General features: G+C 37.3%; 1 protein-coding gene across 7 annotated transcripts; it reads left to right on the top strand.

Annotated features, from left to right (window-relative positions):
- The first annotated feature begins 208 nt into the window (after positions 1-208).
- LOC140776687 (ATP-dependent DNA helicase Q-like 1) lies at positions 209-14821 on the top strand. 7 transcript variants are annotated; one of them, XR_012106928.1, is made up of 11 exons: positions 209-333; positions 1066-1460; positions 2320-2580; positions 8598-8761; positions 11760-11856; positions 11988-12031; positions 12163-12277; positions 12365-12718; positions 12833-13057; positions 14007-14268; positions 14523-14818. XR_012106928.1 is itself a non-coding variant. In XM_073120489.1 (11 exons), the coding sequence occupies exons 1-10, from the start codon at positions 234-236 to the stop codon at positions 14115-14117; spliced, it is 1866 nt and encodes a 621-aa protein (XP_072976590.1). In that variant the 5' UTR covers positions 209-233; the 3' UTR covers positions 14118-14164; positions 14523-14818. The 7 variants fall into 7 exon arrangements, 5 of the variants coding, with proteins under 5 accessions (XP_072976590.1, XP_072976593.1, XP_072976589.1 ...); XR_012106929.1 differs by having other exon boundaries at positions 14480-14818; XM_073120489.1 differs by having other exon boundaries at positions 14007-14164.
- The last annotated feature ends 741 nt before the right edge of the window (positions 14822-15562 follow it).

Genomic DNA, 15562 nt, shown 5'->3' with positions numbered 1-15562 from the left:
CCATATAAGTTTTCACTACCATCAAATATATTTAAACAAAAATTAAATTAAATTAAATAAAACCAAGCCGAAACCCAAACCTAGTAGCTATTTAGTGCTCCGGTTCATCCGGTTCATCCGGTTCAATTACACAGAACTGGAAGCGGCTGGAGCTAATCTTTCCCGCGCACAAATCTCCGCTGGTATATAAAGAAGAACACGGGAGGGAGGGAGGGAGAGAGAGAGAGAAAGAGATGGAAGTGGAGCGAGCGCGGCTTCTTAGCTTAGCCTCGGAGTTCGGATTCGAGGAGGAGATCGCGAAGCAGTGCTTAGAGCGCCTTGTCGATCTCTACGGTAGCTGTCCTCATGAACCCTAATCCTAATCGTACAATTCTCCATTTTATTTTTTTAATTTGCTCGAAATCATGGGCTTTAACTTGAACTTTTTGTATGCTTAGATTGCCTGTCACCTCTTGTAATCTCATGCATGATGTTTGATTATTGCTATTCTTCCCTTTTCTTTTCGAATTTTTATAGTTTATCATACTCTCTTTTCATGTAATTAGAAAAAATGAGCAGTCCAAATTTATTTCGAAGCTATCCTTATCTTATTATTTTCTTCTTAATGCTTATTAAATTTCTTCACCCACTTTGCATCAAATAAGAGCAATTCATTTTATTTCCCCATTTCTAGATGCTTAATAGGCCATCGCCACATGTACATGTCTCCCAATTAAAATATGTTTGGTACGGTACCAAGTGCAGCTGGTAATAGTGCCTGGTTTAGATCCTAATGTTGGTCACTTGGAGTTGTAAAATGGAGGATAGCAATTCTCAATCAGGATTGTAAGTTGGAACCATTCTTTTTTCTTTTGGCACATTAAATATATACGGAGATACTTCCTGCGCAACTTAAAAAATGTTAAGAGCTATATGACTAATATTACAGAAGCATCATCATGGTAATCTATTGTTTCCCTTTGTCTTATACTTTTCAATAATTTTGATTAAAATAGTTTTACAAAATGTCAGATTTATATATCCAACGTCCTTTTTATAATGAAATTTTATGTGTTTTTGTTGTAGGAGAGGATGGTAAAGATTTTATCACTGTGGAGCATTGTGGCGATGATTTTCTGGCTGCATTGCTTGACGCAATGCAAGATAGTGAAGAATGGGATGATCTACAAGCTATTGAGAATGAAGCTGGTGGGACTTTAAATAAATTTAGTGAGCAAGATGTTTCGGATAATCATGAAGGAGAAGATGGAACTATCTTGGGAAGTTGTGCATTTGAGAAAGGAGATTCTTCTCAACAACACAACCAGAATTATTTAGAGCAGTTAAGTTCTACTACTGATGATTCTGATTTGGAAGTGTTGAGCCAACAAGATATCCACCATGATCATTCCTTTGGCAACCAAAAGAATAAGAAACACACAAACTCTCATGGGAAGGGTAGAAAGCCCTCAAAGGTCACTGTATGAAATTTCCTAGCATAGCACCTCTTTCTGTTTTTTGAGTTCTTTCTTCTTTTATTTTTCTATCTTCCTTTAACTTTCAGCATTAGGAGAGAAACAAGTATGTAGGCAAAACTTATTCTTTAGATCCTCTGATGCTATTGTATTGCATAAAACCTACTAAAACCCAATAAATGCTTAGTGAACTAGTCTTCAAACAAGATCTTCATAATCTATTTCTAAGCAGCAATTGATACAACAATTAGAAACCTTGTTTTCCTGTTGAGTTAGTAAGAATGCTACTAATAGATTTTCTCATTTTCACTTTCATTATTCATCAACAGACCCTTGATGATGTAATGTCCTTGAATTCTGGCTACAGGTTATTCTTGATTTTTTTTTGGTCCCATGCCATGCCCCATCTACTGCAGTCCTATTGCAGAACAGTATAAACCACATCTGATGCAATTTTATCTGCTAAGAACCATTTTTACTTTGGTCCAGGTAATGTTAGTTGTAATTACCCTAGCTATGCGACTTACTTTACTCATGCTTGAAGAAGGCTAACCAACCAGTTCCTGCACATAGCTACTGATAAGTTACCTTTTCAGTACATAAGTGTGGATGATTCCATAAATTACAGTTGTTTACTCTTGGGTTGGTTGCTAGTCTGTGCCTAAGTGGCATTTCGAGAGGATTATTGGGGGAACTTGATAGAACCTTATCTTTATTCTACTTGAAATTTTGTTGAGAGCAGCACACATATGTTTATCAAGTATGCTGGTTACAATCAATATGGATCAATTCATTAATCTTAGCATAAATACAATCATGATGCCACATTTTTTAATCTAAGCATTTATGTTTTCAATATTCTAAGGTGTGTGAAGACATCAGTAGACATATATCAGCTGCATCTAATCTTGATGTACAGATATGCTCTGACCCATTAGAAGACCAACACAAAACTCTGAGTTATGAAGAGCTTGCGCATATGGATGATATTGAGCTGGCGAATGTTGTGATATTTGGTAACAAAAGTTTCCGGGGTCTGCAGTATCAAGCTTGCAAGTCAGCCATTGAAAACAAAGACTGTCTTATTCTTATGCCCACTGGTGGGGGTAAAAGTTTGTGTTACCAGGTTAGATCTTTCCCTATTTTAAGTTAGAGTTTGTTATTCTACACATTTTTTCTTCAACCATGCTTTGAACTGAACATCTATGTGTTCTGTCATTTTTACATCTTCTTTTAAGTGGTGATTGTTAAAGAGCTTTGTGTACAATTTTGAAGTTGAAACATGGAGTTATTCGGCATATGTAAATTGCAACTACCTCTGCATCTCTTAGTCATTGCATTGTCTTTCATGTTTCCTAGTGTAACTGTCTGCATAAATCGTAGACATGTCTGACATTAAATAATTGCCTGTTCTAATTGTCAGTCCAAACTAATGAACTCATGGAAACAACCTCTTCAGCAATGAGTTGAGGTTGTATGTGGTTCTCCTCCCAAAACCTTGGTCTGGTAGGAGCTATGTGCTGTCAACACCATATGACCATTGTTTTCACTTGTTATGTACTTGCATATTCGAGCACTCTTTTCTTGGATTATTACTTGAAGAATTTAGCTGTCCACATTTATTAGAGTTATATTTATTTATATGGTGTCTTTGTATAAATAGGGCCAAGACTCTATTTTATTGATTAAACATTACATGTTTCACCAAATCCTCTCTTCTCTCTCAACTCACTCTAGGGTTAAGTTTTGTATCGTTTCATTGTATCAAAGCATCCATATGTATATGGACTCTTGAATTTTCTTCTTCATTGACCAACCTTTGCCTCCTTCCATTCGATCCTCACTCATCACCTTGCCTGAGAGATCACTGCAAAATTTGAGGTATCTTTGATGACCTTCATCGTAGTCTTCTCTCATAGTGGCCCTTTCGTTTGCTTCTTTCGTTCAAGCACCAAGTTTGCCAGCTGGTTTTTTCATTCATTTCTCTCTCGAGTGAGGTTTGAACAACCCGTGGTTGGAGCAAACAAGTTGGAGGACGCTGAAAAACTGCTTGCGCTGCTTCTTGCCACAATCTATTGAATTTGTCATCCTGTGTCCATCTTCCCGCTTGTGTCGTCCCTCCTTATCATAGTCCTGTGAAGCCTTCCTGCCACAATCATCCTCGCTGTAGTAAAGCCTCTATCCTTGCCACAGTCCAACGTACCCATTGACCAGTCCAGTGAAGCTTCCTCTTTGTCGTCCAGAGGCCATCTTCTTCACAGCAGGTTTTGCGGCCGCCCTTGCAACCAGTGTAGCTCAACTCTTTGTTTTAGTCCATGAAAGGCATTGAAGACGGTGACAGTTTGAAGGCTATCCGACCAAGATAGAGATCATAAAGCTTCATGCTTACCTTGTGTTCGACAAAAGGCATTAGTGAGAGTGTATCCTTGGTTGGGTTTATATTTGTCACTCCGAGTGATTGGACCACATGGGCATCTTCTATTAAGATAGTCCTCCACAGGCAACGTCTCCTTGGTGTAATCCCTCTTGCACAGTTGTCTAGACTATTTATGCTGAGTTTGACATGCCCAAAATTGTTCAATCAGAGGTTCCTTCCTCTGAGTATGTTGAGTGGGCTCTGTGTGACATGGAGGTTTGCACCTTTCTCATCATACGTCTATCAATCGTTTTAACCTCAGCTCCAAACGTTATCCTCAGCTCAAGCTATTCGGGCTTACCTCAGTCGACGATTTGTTTAGTCGAGTTTGATACATCTCTTTTAGCTCCGTTACAATGCTTAGGGGTTTAGACAAAGGCAGCTCTCTATCCAGAATTTTTATGTTCACTTGACTGACATATGGAGTAAGCTTACGTTAATGAAGCCTACTATCTGCCTCTCTGACTTGGCGGTCGCTTAGTATCACTACAATGAGGATTTTTTGGTGGATTTCTAAGTTGTTCTACATCTAGAATTTGGTTAGCTGACTTGCCATTTGTTGTATTGCTCTACTCTCCTGAGCTTGGACAGTGTCATCGCTGAGCTACGAGTTGAAGAGCTTGGGCAATATTTTCTGCCTTCTTAGTAGGTCTCCTGTAGATCACTTTCTGCTACCGTAGAGAGTGTACTTAGTGCTGCTCTCGCTCTCTTACCAGTCATGATTGATATTTTCATTACTACTCGCGTCATTTATGTGCCAGGATGAGACCATCATTCATTGCGCCTTTATGCACTCATTGCAATCGTCTTGGTCATCTTACTATTCATTATCATCTTTATCCTGAGCTCACTCCTCACTCTGGCAAAAGAGAATCAAAGAAAGACAAGAATCGTCACTTGGCTCCCTCGACCATTGCCCTAAGCACTAGTCCATTTGATCATTCCATTAATCCCACCTTCAGCGAAGTGTAGCTCCAACAAATTCAACAACTTATTCACGGAGCTCTCAGCTTCACTGGTGCCTTTATTTTTGGCCTACTACCGCTGGTACGAGTAAATTCTGAATTTTTTATTGTGATGCCTCACATCATATGACTGATGATTCTATGTTCACTAGTCTAACCCTATTCCTCTTGTCCTTATCTTCACATTGCTAATAGGACTCATTACCATGTCTCTCACATTGGTTACATTACTTTTACCATGTATTTCACTAGTCATCTTACTTTATTTGGTATTTGGCTTATTTTCGATCTTACTATGAGCTTTATTTCTGTTATCTAGCTTTTTGACTCTGGTTACAATGTGACTTTCTCTTCTACTTCTTGTGTTGTGTAGGATCCATCTACCAGCTAGACCAGCTTCACATTACAAGATCTAGTATTGGTGTTGTGCAGTCGTTCCTCTCATCTTTAAAAAAATATGTAGCTATTACAATCTGGCTTGATGAAGTTGCGAATAAAACTTGAGATCAATCCCAGTTCTGATCTAGGGCAGAACTTTCAAGAAGAACTGCGGATAATCTAGTTGTCCAACAGATCGGAGACTTTGACAGGTTGTTCCTCTTGAAGTAAAGGATCTAATGCAACCAAAATCACATTGATCGGAGGTGTAGATCAGAAGTTATAAGAGAAATACTAAACATTGGTCAAATAGTAGCGAAATGGACATGATTAATGGAAGATGAAATAATGGTTAGGTATTGGGGGTGACAATGGCAGCGATGGTGGGGTAGAGCATTAAGCTAGAGGAATGGGTAAGGGGTGGACTGATTCTTGAGAGGTAAGGGAGCACAATTAGATTAAAGGGGGAAGGAGACGACGTCCAATGATAGATCCATTGGAGGAAAGTAGAGGTATAGGAATGTGAAACTCTAATAATTCATCAATAGTTCAATTAGGATGTCTTCCACATATTTAAAGGCTAACATAACAAGCAAAACAATCAAAAAATAGCCCTAGAACAATGCAGTTCGTTAATTGCGTTCAAACGTGGGTCGAATGCATTAAATACGTTCTCTGTCTTTGTGAACGTGTGCAGGCATTCTAACACGACTTCCTAATGTTCGAACGCGACTGACAAAAATCTTTATTCTTCCAAAGCAAAAGTTATTTGTTTCGATGCGGGTTGGTTAGGTCCAAGCCTTATCTAGTTGAATCGTAACAGTGGCGTCAACATTGTCTAAGTCTGAGTCCTTAGGTAGTAATCGTTTTTTTTTTTGGTCTTCTAGTACTGACTATAGGTTGGCAAAATATCTCTATTTCTTTCCCTCTTAGTGAGAATATCTCTGATTTTCCTTTTCATCTCGTGCACTTTGATATTTAGGGCTTCGCTTTGCTCTTTTCAGGTCTTGTTTTCTCTATTATTAGTATTTAATTGATGATTTCTCTATTCACCTGGGTTTATCTCATGCGTCAATGGCCTAAGGTGTGTTAGATATATCATGATTTCTCTTCTATGGTTTATACTAAGTTTGGTTAATTTATTAGGATCTTCCGATTTGATGGTGCTTGTGAGTATCTTTCCTTTAAGTTTCATTTCATTTATGTTTTTGTCAACACCCTACCTTAGTAATTGTGATCCTATATCACTGCTTAGAATGATCTTGTCAAACAGAAACATCATTATCTTTTTGAGACTACTCATGCTTTTTTCTTTGAGGCTTTTCTTCATCTCTCTTATTGGGTTGAGGCTCTTATTATTATTCTCTATCTTATCAAGTGAATCGATTATCTATTATTGATGGTATCATCTATACGATTAATTCTATAGTACATCTTATTGTCATTTTCATATCTTTGGGTGCATTTGTTTTGTTTTCTTTTCTCCAAGTGAGCACAATAAGTTATCCCCTCGAGCAGCTAAGTACGCTTTTTGGGGATATAGTCCTGAGCAACGATAGCCGTGCCACAGGCACGGCACGTGCCGCGGCACTTGCTGGCCGTGCCGTAAGAGAATAAAAGAAAGAGGTAAGGAATACTCACCTTTGCCATTGTAGTCGCTGTCGTTGTCGCCACCGCTCGCCGCTCGCTGATCGCCCGCTGCTCGCCGTCGCTTCGTGCCCTAGCCCCCGAGAGAGAAGATGGATCGAGACAAAGGGATCGAGAGAGAGAGAGAGAGAGAGAGAGAGAGAGAGAGAGAGAGAGAGAGAGAGAGAGAGATCGGGAGAGGGTTTAAAGTTTAAGTTGCGGGTTCGGATCCGAATCCGAGAGAGAGAGAGAGAGAGGAATCGGGAGAGGGTTTAAAGTTTAAGTTGCGGGTTCGAATCCGGATCCGAGAGAGAGAGAGAGAGAGAGAGAGAGAGAGAGAGAGAGAGAGAGAGAGAGAGAGAGAGAGAGAGAGAGAGAGAGAGAGAGAGAGAGAGAGAGAGCAATCGGGAGAGGGTTTAAAGTTTAAGTTGCGGGTTCGGATCTGGGTCCAGATCCGGATCCGAACCCTGGATCCGGATCTGAACCCGCAACTTAACTTTAAACCCTCTCTCTCTCTCTCCCTCTGTCTCGATCCATCTCTCTCGGGGGCTAGGGCACGAAGCGGCGGCGGGCCGCGATCGGCGAGCAACGGCGACGAGGTCGATGGTGAGCGGCGATGCGTTAGGAGGGATGCCGTGCAGCACCATCGTGCCACGTGCTGGTACGCCGTCGGCATGGCCATCCTTGGTCCTGAGTGTAAAGGCTATCATTATTATGACACCTATGTTCGTTGTCTTAGAATATCATGTTATGTCACTTTTTTGGAAGAGATATTCTTCTTTACCGTCAATGCTTTGACTCCCTCAGACTTATCCTTTTTAGATCTCCCTACCCATATCCTATCTTTTCGTTTCCTCATATGTCCTTGGTCTAACTCCATGCTTAACGCTCATCTACTAATGGACATTTTATCAGTTCCCTCTACCCTTCGGACCACTCTCTCATTGAGTCCCAGCCCTTCCAAAGGAGTAACCCTCTCCCTCCATTCCATGAAGACCCTATTTTATTTCTACATTTGCAGGCTGTGTCCATCTCCTACAACTGAGCCTTCCTCTCCTAGTAGTGTTCTTATGGTCATCCCATCCTCTACTATAATAGCTCCTGCACTTATTCGTTGTTATCCAGAGTGAGAGTGTTGCCCTCTCGACTGATTTGGTTTTATGATGTCTTTTGCTATATACACTTTCTTTGTAGCCATACATTGAATACATTTTTAATTTCAGTTTAGAACTTATGAAGATATATTGTTTCAATTATCATTATCCACCTTGTGAGTCTCCAGTGGGTTTTCAAGTTGATAAAGAACTTTACATTTACTTGCGAAATGCTAACATCTTTCAATCTGGATTTCATTCTTCCAGTAAAAATGACCTTCCATCTAATCTGTATATTCCATTGTGGTCTAACTACATGCTACCAAACCAACAACATACAACAATATAAGTCTTTTATTGACCATCTTTTTCTGCTTAAGAGAACGTAATTGGTAGCCTATGTAAAATTTAAAAGCTTGGATACTATTAAGTAATTGTCATCTTAATGTTCAGGTTCCCTTGTATATGTAGTGCAGACTGCAGACCGTGCTCTGTTTCCAACAGTGCATCTTACCCATTTAGTTGGACTTGTGACGTCATTCTGTTTTCCTTTTGCAATGCGATTTTTGTTTTATACTTGGGCTTGAAAGATAAGCTTGGCCTTGTCATCCACTTAAAATAGCTTTATCTTCAATTCTTAATGACACTATCATACATTTTACAGCTCCCAGCTACTATGCATCCAGGCGTTACCATCGTAATATGTCCATTGTTATCACTTATCCAGGACCAGATTTTTGCACTTACCGTTAAGTATGGAATACCAGCAACCTTCTTGAATTCTCAGCAAACTGCTTTGCAAGCATCAAGAGTGATCCAAGAGCTAAGGTAAAGATAATGATATTCGGATTTGATATATTACTATATCCGGTAATTCTTTACTGGTTACGGGTGAACTGGTTTTAAAGTTCTTTTCATAGAGAATTGCCATCTATCAATTTTTTTGATTTTATAAGATTACTTAAAGACTTTTTCATATGTCCACTAATTATGCAGCTATTTAGTCAGCTAAAAGTAGGTTTTAGCTATTATATAATTGTTGTAGCCTATTATTCAATAAAGCTAGATATTGTCTAAGATTCAATTATTGAGGAGTGTAACTACCTGGAAATGGCATAAATATGATGCTTTCAAGAAAGTGGATAACTCAAAAGTTAAAAGGGATAGTGTTTTATCATATTGGTCACAATTTTTTTCAAAAAGCCAAGGGTCTATGTCAAACATTTGCCTACAACTTTGTAAAGTCAGAAAATATCCTACCATTGTGAACTGTATAGAAAGAACTTTTGAATTTTGAGAAAAGTTGGCAATTTTTCAAGAACCTATAAATATTTTTTTGATAAACAGTCTCTAATATTTTTAGGTAACATGGTCTTGAACTTTATAAGGGCTTTTGGGTATATCTCTGTAAATGAATATGTGCCCTCAATAGTGTTTGTTTAGACTTTACATATGTAACCTCAAAAAGTAATGATTATATATATATATATACTACTTAGGAGGCATAACTTGATGTGACAATTAAGTTATTTCATGCATGTTGATGGTGGAAGCGTGGACTGCCATGTATTCCATGGTGCAAGCATGGATTGCCAAACTGAGTGGCATGTAGCAGGCAGCATGAGAAAAAGGAGACTCTGTGCCTATCTTCTATTGAATGTATTCTACATTATAGGTAACTGCAAGCAGCACCAGTGCCAGTGCTGCTGGTGCCATTTGGTACCCATTATTGGCTCAAAAAATGTGGGGACATTGAGCAGTCTTTTCTAGCTTAGGAACTTGCTTCCAAGTTCAGTGCATGGTAGTGGACAAAGAGAAAGGGCAGGAGGGCTTTTGATGTTGGATTGTCCTTTCTTTGGATTTCACTCTGAAGATTTCTTTTTCTTCCTTTCTCGTATTTAAGAAATACAATTGATGGAAGATAACCCTCGAGGTTGGTGTCCTATTGCATTGGGGATGCTAGATTTTCCTATGATTGATCGATTTCACCGCAATATCCTGCACGTTATTCTAGCAATAAATTAAGAAACTCTTAAGCTAACTTACCAATATGGAAAAGGGTTAGTAAACTCATTTCTTACATTTCATGCATATATGTGTTATGTATGCTGTTCTTTTACATTACTTGATCTGTATTGTGTTTGCTGTACAGAATGACATGTTATTAGTCAATGTCCATCTAGTAGATTAAGTAACTTGTACTAACTATTAAGTCATATATGAGGCTTGTTGAACAATTTTTGGCCAATTAAGTGTAAAAATATTAAAATATAAATTGAGCAGTTAGGATCCAAATGAGTTACTAGATATGATCACTATTTTCCGGCTTCATACGGGCATATATCACCTGTTATCTTACAGCCAATTAGTAGCAGCAACTATTTAGGTAATGGTGCGAGAAGTTGAATAAGCAGTCTATTCTCTCTGTTCTGGTTTGAAAATCTATTAGTACTAACTAATGTTCTCTCTATTCTGGTTTGAAAAACCATTAATACTAACTAATGCACCTCCTAATCATCAACCTCCTTCCTGCAAGTTAGATCTAAAAATAACTTCAAAGATGATAAATTTTCTCCAGCTGCAAGTGTGATTTCTTGAGTTAATAAAATGAGTTCTGAACTATCAATCAATGAGATAAATACCGCCCTGCAGAGATATTGCAGTCCCAATTATTGTTGATGATTTCCATCTAATGCGAGAGTTCAAAGAGGTGAGGACTATTGCTAATCAAAGAAGTTTGGAGTAGTGCTCATTTGTTTCGGGATTGTACAAAGAAGCAGGCTCCAGAGATTCTGTTAGGAATCGGTTCTGCCCATTTAGTTTTGATAGTCGCAGTGGATTCTAGTAAAGGAAGAATATGCCACTTAAGGCTGAGAAGGAAGAAATGCTGAAAAATAAGAGTTAGTAAAAGTAAGGAAAAAACTCATGAGAAAGGAAATCGTATGTAAATTGTTAATTAGAATTTGACTAGATATGTAATGATAGAAATTGTTGGTCAAAATGCCACTGTTAGGAATCCCCCGAGGAGTGATGGGGATCTCTCAGGAGTGGAGGAGACATCATTGGACAGACATCGTAATTCACATATTTTGAATATAAATTTAAAAAAGACAATTCAGTGGGATTGATTTCATTATTATTACATCAGATTTCGCAATGCAAGTATGTAATACATAATTTTACATGGTCTGGTGGGAATGATATTAAATATTTCACTGAATGTAGGACTTCAACTTTAATAAGCTGCATTGTCTTTTCTACAATTTTGTGAACATTACTATCGCCCTCATATTGCAAAAAAGTGTGTTTTCCGTGCAAATTTTCTCAAATAATATAATATAAAAGTTTCTAGTTGTGCATGAAATCCTCAAGACAAAGAAATTACATAGTAAGAACACAATAACTATTAGACTCTATCAATTTGTTAACATCTCCAGCTATTTCAATATTTTAGCTGATTCTACATAATAAATCATTGAAAAGGAAGCTAAGGAGGATCACTATGTTGTCCTAGGTGAGCTCCACCTTCGGTGGGTGCCTAGGCGGCCAAAGCAGCTTTTTGGCTCGCATTGAGAAAAGCTATGCAGGCAGTGAAGAACCTATAATCTTCTCTTCACTTAATGTTTTGAAGACTTAAGCATTAATATCACCATCTTTACTTTTATTTACTAGTTTAACCTGTGCTTGTTATTCTCGTTTTCTTTTGGCTACAACTTATACAAAGAGGAGGTGGAATGAAAAACTCGAAATCTCAGATGATTTTTTATGAACTCTCGTGTTTGGACTTATTTACTCTTTTATTAGACTCATCTATTGTCATCTACAGAAAGGGAAGACCATCATGCAAGCTCTTATATGTCACTCCTGAAAGAGTTGCTGGAAACTTATCATTTCTAGATGTCCTTAGATGCTTATACCAAAAGGTAGTTCTCCGAACTACATTTTTTGTGTCAGAAGGGTATTTTCTTTCTTGTAAATGTTGATTCTTGTACTTCTCACTGTGGAAGTAATTCCCCAAAAAGAAGAATAAAACCTAACCCTGACTATCTAACAGGGTTTACTAGCAAGATTCGTAGTTGATGAAGCTCATTGTGTAAGGTAATGCTTTGCAGTTGGCGATCTGTCCCAACCATCTATCTTAAATTCCATGAGTTTTCAACCCTTTATATTTTGTTTGGAGAATTATTTTCCACAAACATGACTTTGATTTCTATATTTCTATTTCCCAGCCAATGGGGGCACGACTTTCGCCCAGACTATAGAGGATTAGGATGCCTAAAGCAGAATTTTCCTAGAGTTCCTGTGATGGCTTTAACTGCAACTGCAACTAAATTTGTCCAAGAGGTAGTAATATGGCTGCATTTATTTCTTTCCAGACCATGGCATGAAAGCAGTAATCATTAGTCTGCTGATGCCTGATGGCATATGCAGGACATCTTGAAAACCTTAAGAATCACTGGCGCAGTAGTACTTGAGACGAGCTTTGATCGGCCAAACTTGAAATATGAAGTGGTCACTAAAAGCAAAGATCCTCTGAAGCAGCTAGGCCAACTGCTAAAAGATCGTTTTGAGAATATGTGTGGTATTGTATACTGCCTCTCAAAGAGTGAGTGTGTTGATGTCGCGAAATACTTAAATGAAAAATGCAAGATAAAGACAGTGTATTATCATGCTGGTTTAGCGGCTCGTCAAAGAGTTGCTGTCCAAAAGAAATGGCATACTGGAGTGGCTCATGTTGTCTGTGCTACCATAGCATTTGGCATGGGAATTGACAAAGCAGATGTTGTGAGTTTTCTGTGATTCCTACTTGTGGTTAATCTGGTTCAGTTGATAGTGTCCTTAAAGCTTTGGAGTTAGTTGATCCTTAATATGCTTAGAATTTATATTTGAATCACGCAGCGTTTCGTTATCCACAATACATTGTCCAAATCAGTTGAAAGCTACTACCAGGAGTCAGGGAGGGCAGGAAGAGATACTCTTCCAGCATCATGCATTGCTCTGTATCAGAAGAAAGATTTTAGTCGAATTGTTTGCATGCTAAGAAATGGACATGGCTTTAAGAGTGAAAGCTTCAAGATGGCCATGGATCAAGCAAAGAAAATGCAAAAATACTGCGAACTGAAGGTACTCTAATATCTTCTAGCATGTGTCAAACTTTCCATGTGTTGCTCATGCATTTTGCTGTTAACAAAGCTGCTCAAAAGTGAAAAATGCTCTTCCAATGTGGTTTCTCAATTGCTTTGGTTAAGATTTCAATACATCAGTGTCATTATTCTAGGATGACACTGCTCTTTTTTGCTTGAACTGTTAGTATGCAAGGATTAAACATTATATATTTCACTGGATAGTTAGTACCCTGCAAGGGAATCTAATAGTGAGATCTTCATAATCTTCATTGACTTTACCACTTTTGATTATGAGAACCAACCGAAATTTGATATAATGTGTTGATTTCAGCTCAATGGAAGAATTTTGTGAAGTAATAGTGCTAGAAAATGAGTTTTTCTTTACTTAGTCTCTTAGAAGTGAAAATTTTGAGGCCTTGCATAGTTGGAGAGAAATCTGAACTGAAGAACTAGTGGAATTTAACTGAACATGCCACAATTGCTGAGATTTCTCTTTTACTGTTGAGTTCTTCTGAGTTCTCATGTATGCTTATTGCACATCAACATGAATAGCTTTCATACAAAATATTACCTGGCCCTTATTTTCATTCAATGATTTTAAGGCAGAGTCAAAGACCTGTAATTTGATAGCCAATCTTTCCAAATGAAGGGTTAATAAGACTATAAAGAGTTTATTTCCCTAGAAATGGTAACTAGTCTCTTCTAGAACAATTAAATGCATGCACATTAATTTTTGTTGGTAACAGTGATGAGTTGCATCACTGTTAATTTACATTCATACTTCCCTTTAGTTAGCTTGGCATAAAATTCTTTTGTTACATTAGCTCAACAATGATGCATAACCATGTAAACGCACACTATTTACATCCATATGATGCCTATTTTTAACATTGTTCTAGTTGTTAATATCATTCAGTCAAGGCTAGACCTTTTTATGTTTGTTTCAGACTGAATGCCGGAGGGAAACTCTTTTACAACATTTTGGAGAGAAATTCAACAGGGAAAGATGTAGACACGGTCCTAGCCCTTGCGATAACTGCTTAAAAATATCTGCTTGAGTTTTAAGCCTTGGTGCTTGCATTAATTTTGCCTTCGAGATTATCTGGTAAAGTTTCTTTCAAACCTTAAATTTGTTTGGCTTGGAGATTTAAATGGACCATGATGCAGTTGTGGCTACCACCCATGGAGGTTGAAGCATCTACATTGAAGGTTATTTATTCTTAGGAGATAAATTAATGATTTATTGCTTCACCTTGTAATTTCTCATTGTATATCATTACTGTTATGAACTTTATATTAAGAACATTAACACTATTTCTCTCATCATTTTGGCTTCAATCTTGCTCGTCTTTCCTTATAGTCTAGCTGATCTCTAAACATTAACAATATCTAACCCTCACTAGCTTTCACGGAAATGCAGCTAATATTAAATGATGCTCCAGTGGAGATTGTTCATTTGGCAGGCGTACGAAGTGCAATCAGGCAGGGAAGCCGGAACTCCATCTCAAGTGTTTGGACGTGTTCCAACCTCCGAATTCATCTTACTACACCTGATCGACTTCGTTTTGGATCTGCCTCAAAACTCTACTTTGTCCAGGTTTTCTTGCCTATATTACTTCAAGCTTGCCTTTTATTTTTGTACAGTCAATTCTCAGAAGTTAATTATTGTAATCATGAGCTAACACATCTAGTTATTTTTATGAGTTTCAAGAGCAGAGTTGTTATTCTTTTATTGGTCTGCAACGCTAGAGCAATTTAATGCCTATTACTTGGTTTGCCCTTGCGAATAATTTCTCTAGTTCATTATGATTACTTCCAACCTCCCACAAAACTAAATTGAGTTGGTGAGACGTCTTAGCATATAATAAAGTCTAGGTATTATGCTTGCCATGATTTACATATATTATGAGAAATATGCTATGTATATAGGTTTATTCTTTCTTCACACCAAATAATATATTAAAATAAGTGCTCTATCTGAGTTTCAATGCCAAAAGAAATAGAAAAAGAAAAGAAGGAATAATACTGTTTAGTGATTATTATTATTGAATAAAATATTTACCTCAAAAGGTTGATTCTCTTTAGTTGATTAGAAAAGAAGGAATAATACATGGCATCATGTTGATTAGAAGCGGCCTACTCGAATAAATAAGTTTATTCGAGTCCAACTGTTATAATATTTGGTGGGAAAATTTGAGTTTTTAACCATCTTTTTAATTTTTTATTGAAATAGATTATCCTTAAATTTATTTATCAAATAAGGTTTAATTTACTATAATATTAATTAAAATGTCTATCATTTCAGTATTTTTATTATCAAATAATTTTTTTTAAATTATTAAAAGACTAAATTAAAGTAATTTATATATATAATATTGAATAGATCGGTATTTTAGGATCAGATAAAAATACTGAAAAGTTTAATATTTTTAAAAAAATATATATATATATCAGTTTAGCGTTTTTATTATGACTACAGCGTAGTAGATTTAATTCGGGAAAT

Source organism: Typha angustifolia, chromosome 14, assembly GCF_048772165.1.
Source record: "Typha angustifolia cultivar Huaian chromosome 14, ASM4877216v1, whole genome shotgun sequence".
NCBI lineage: Eukaryota > Viridiplantae > Streptophyta > Magnoliopsida > Poales > Typhaceae > Typha > Typha angustifolia.
The sequence above is the reverse complement of the archived record's forward strand: the minus strand, read 5'-3'. Positions and strand labels throughout refer to the sequence as shown.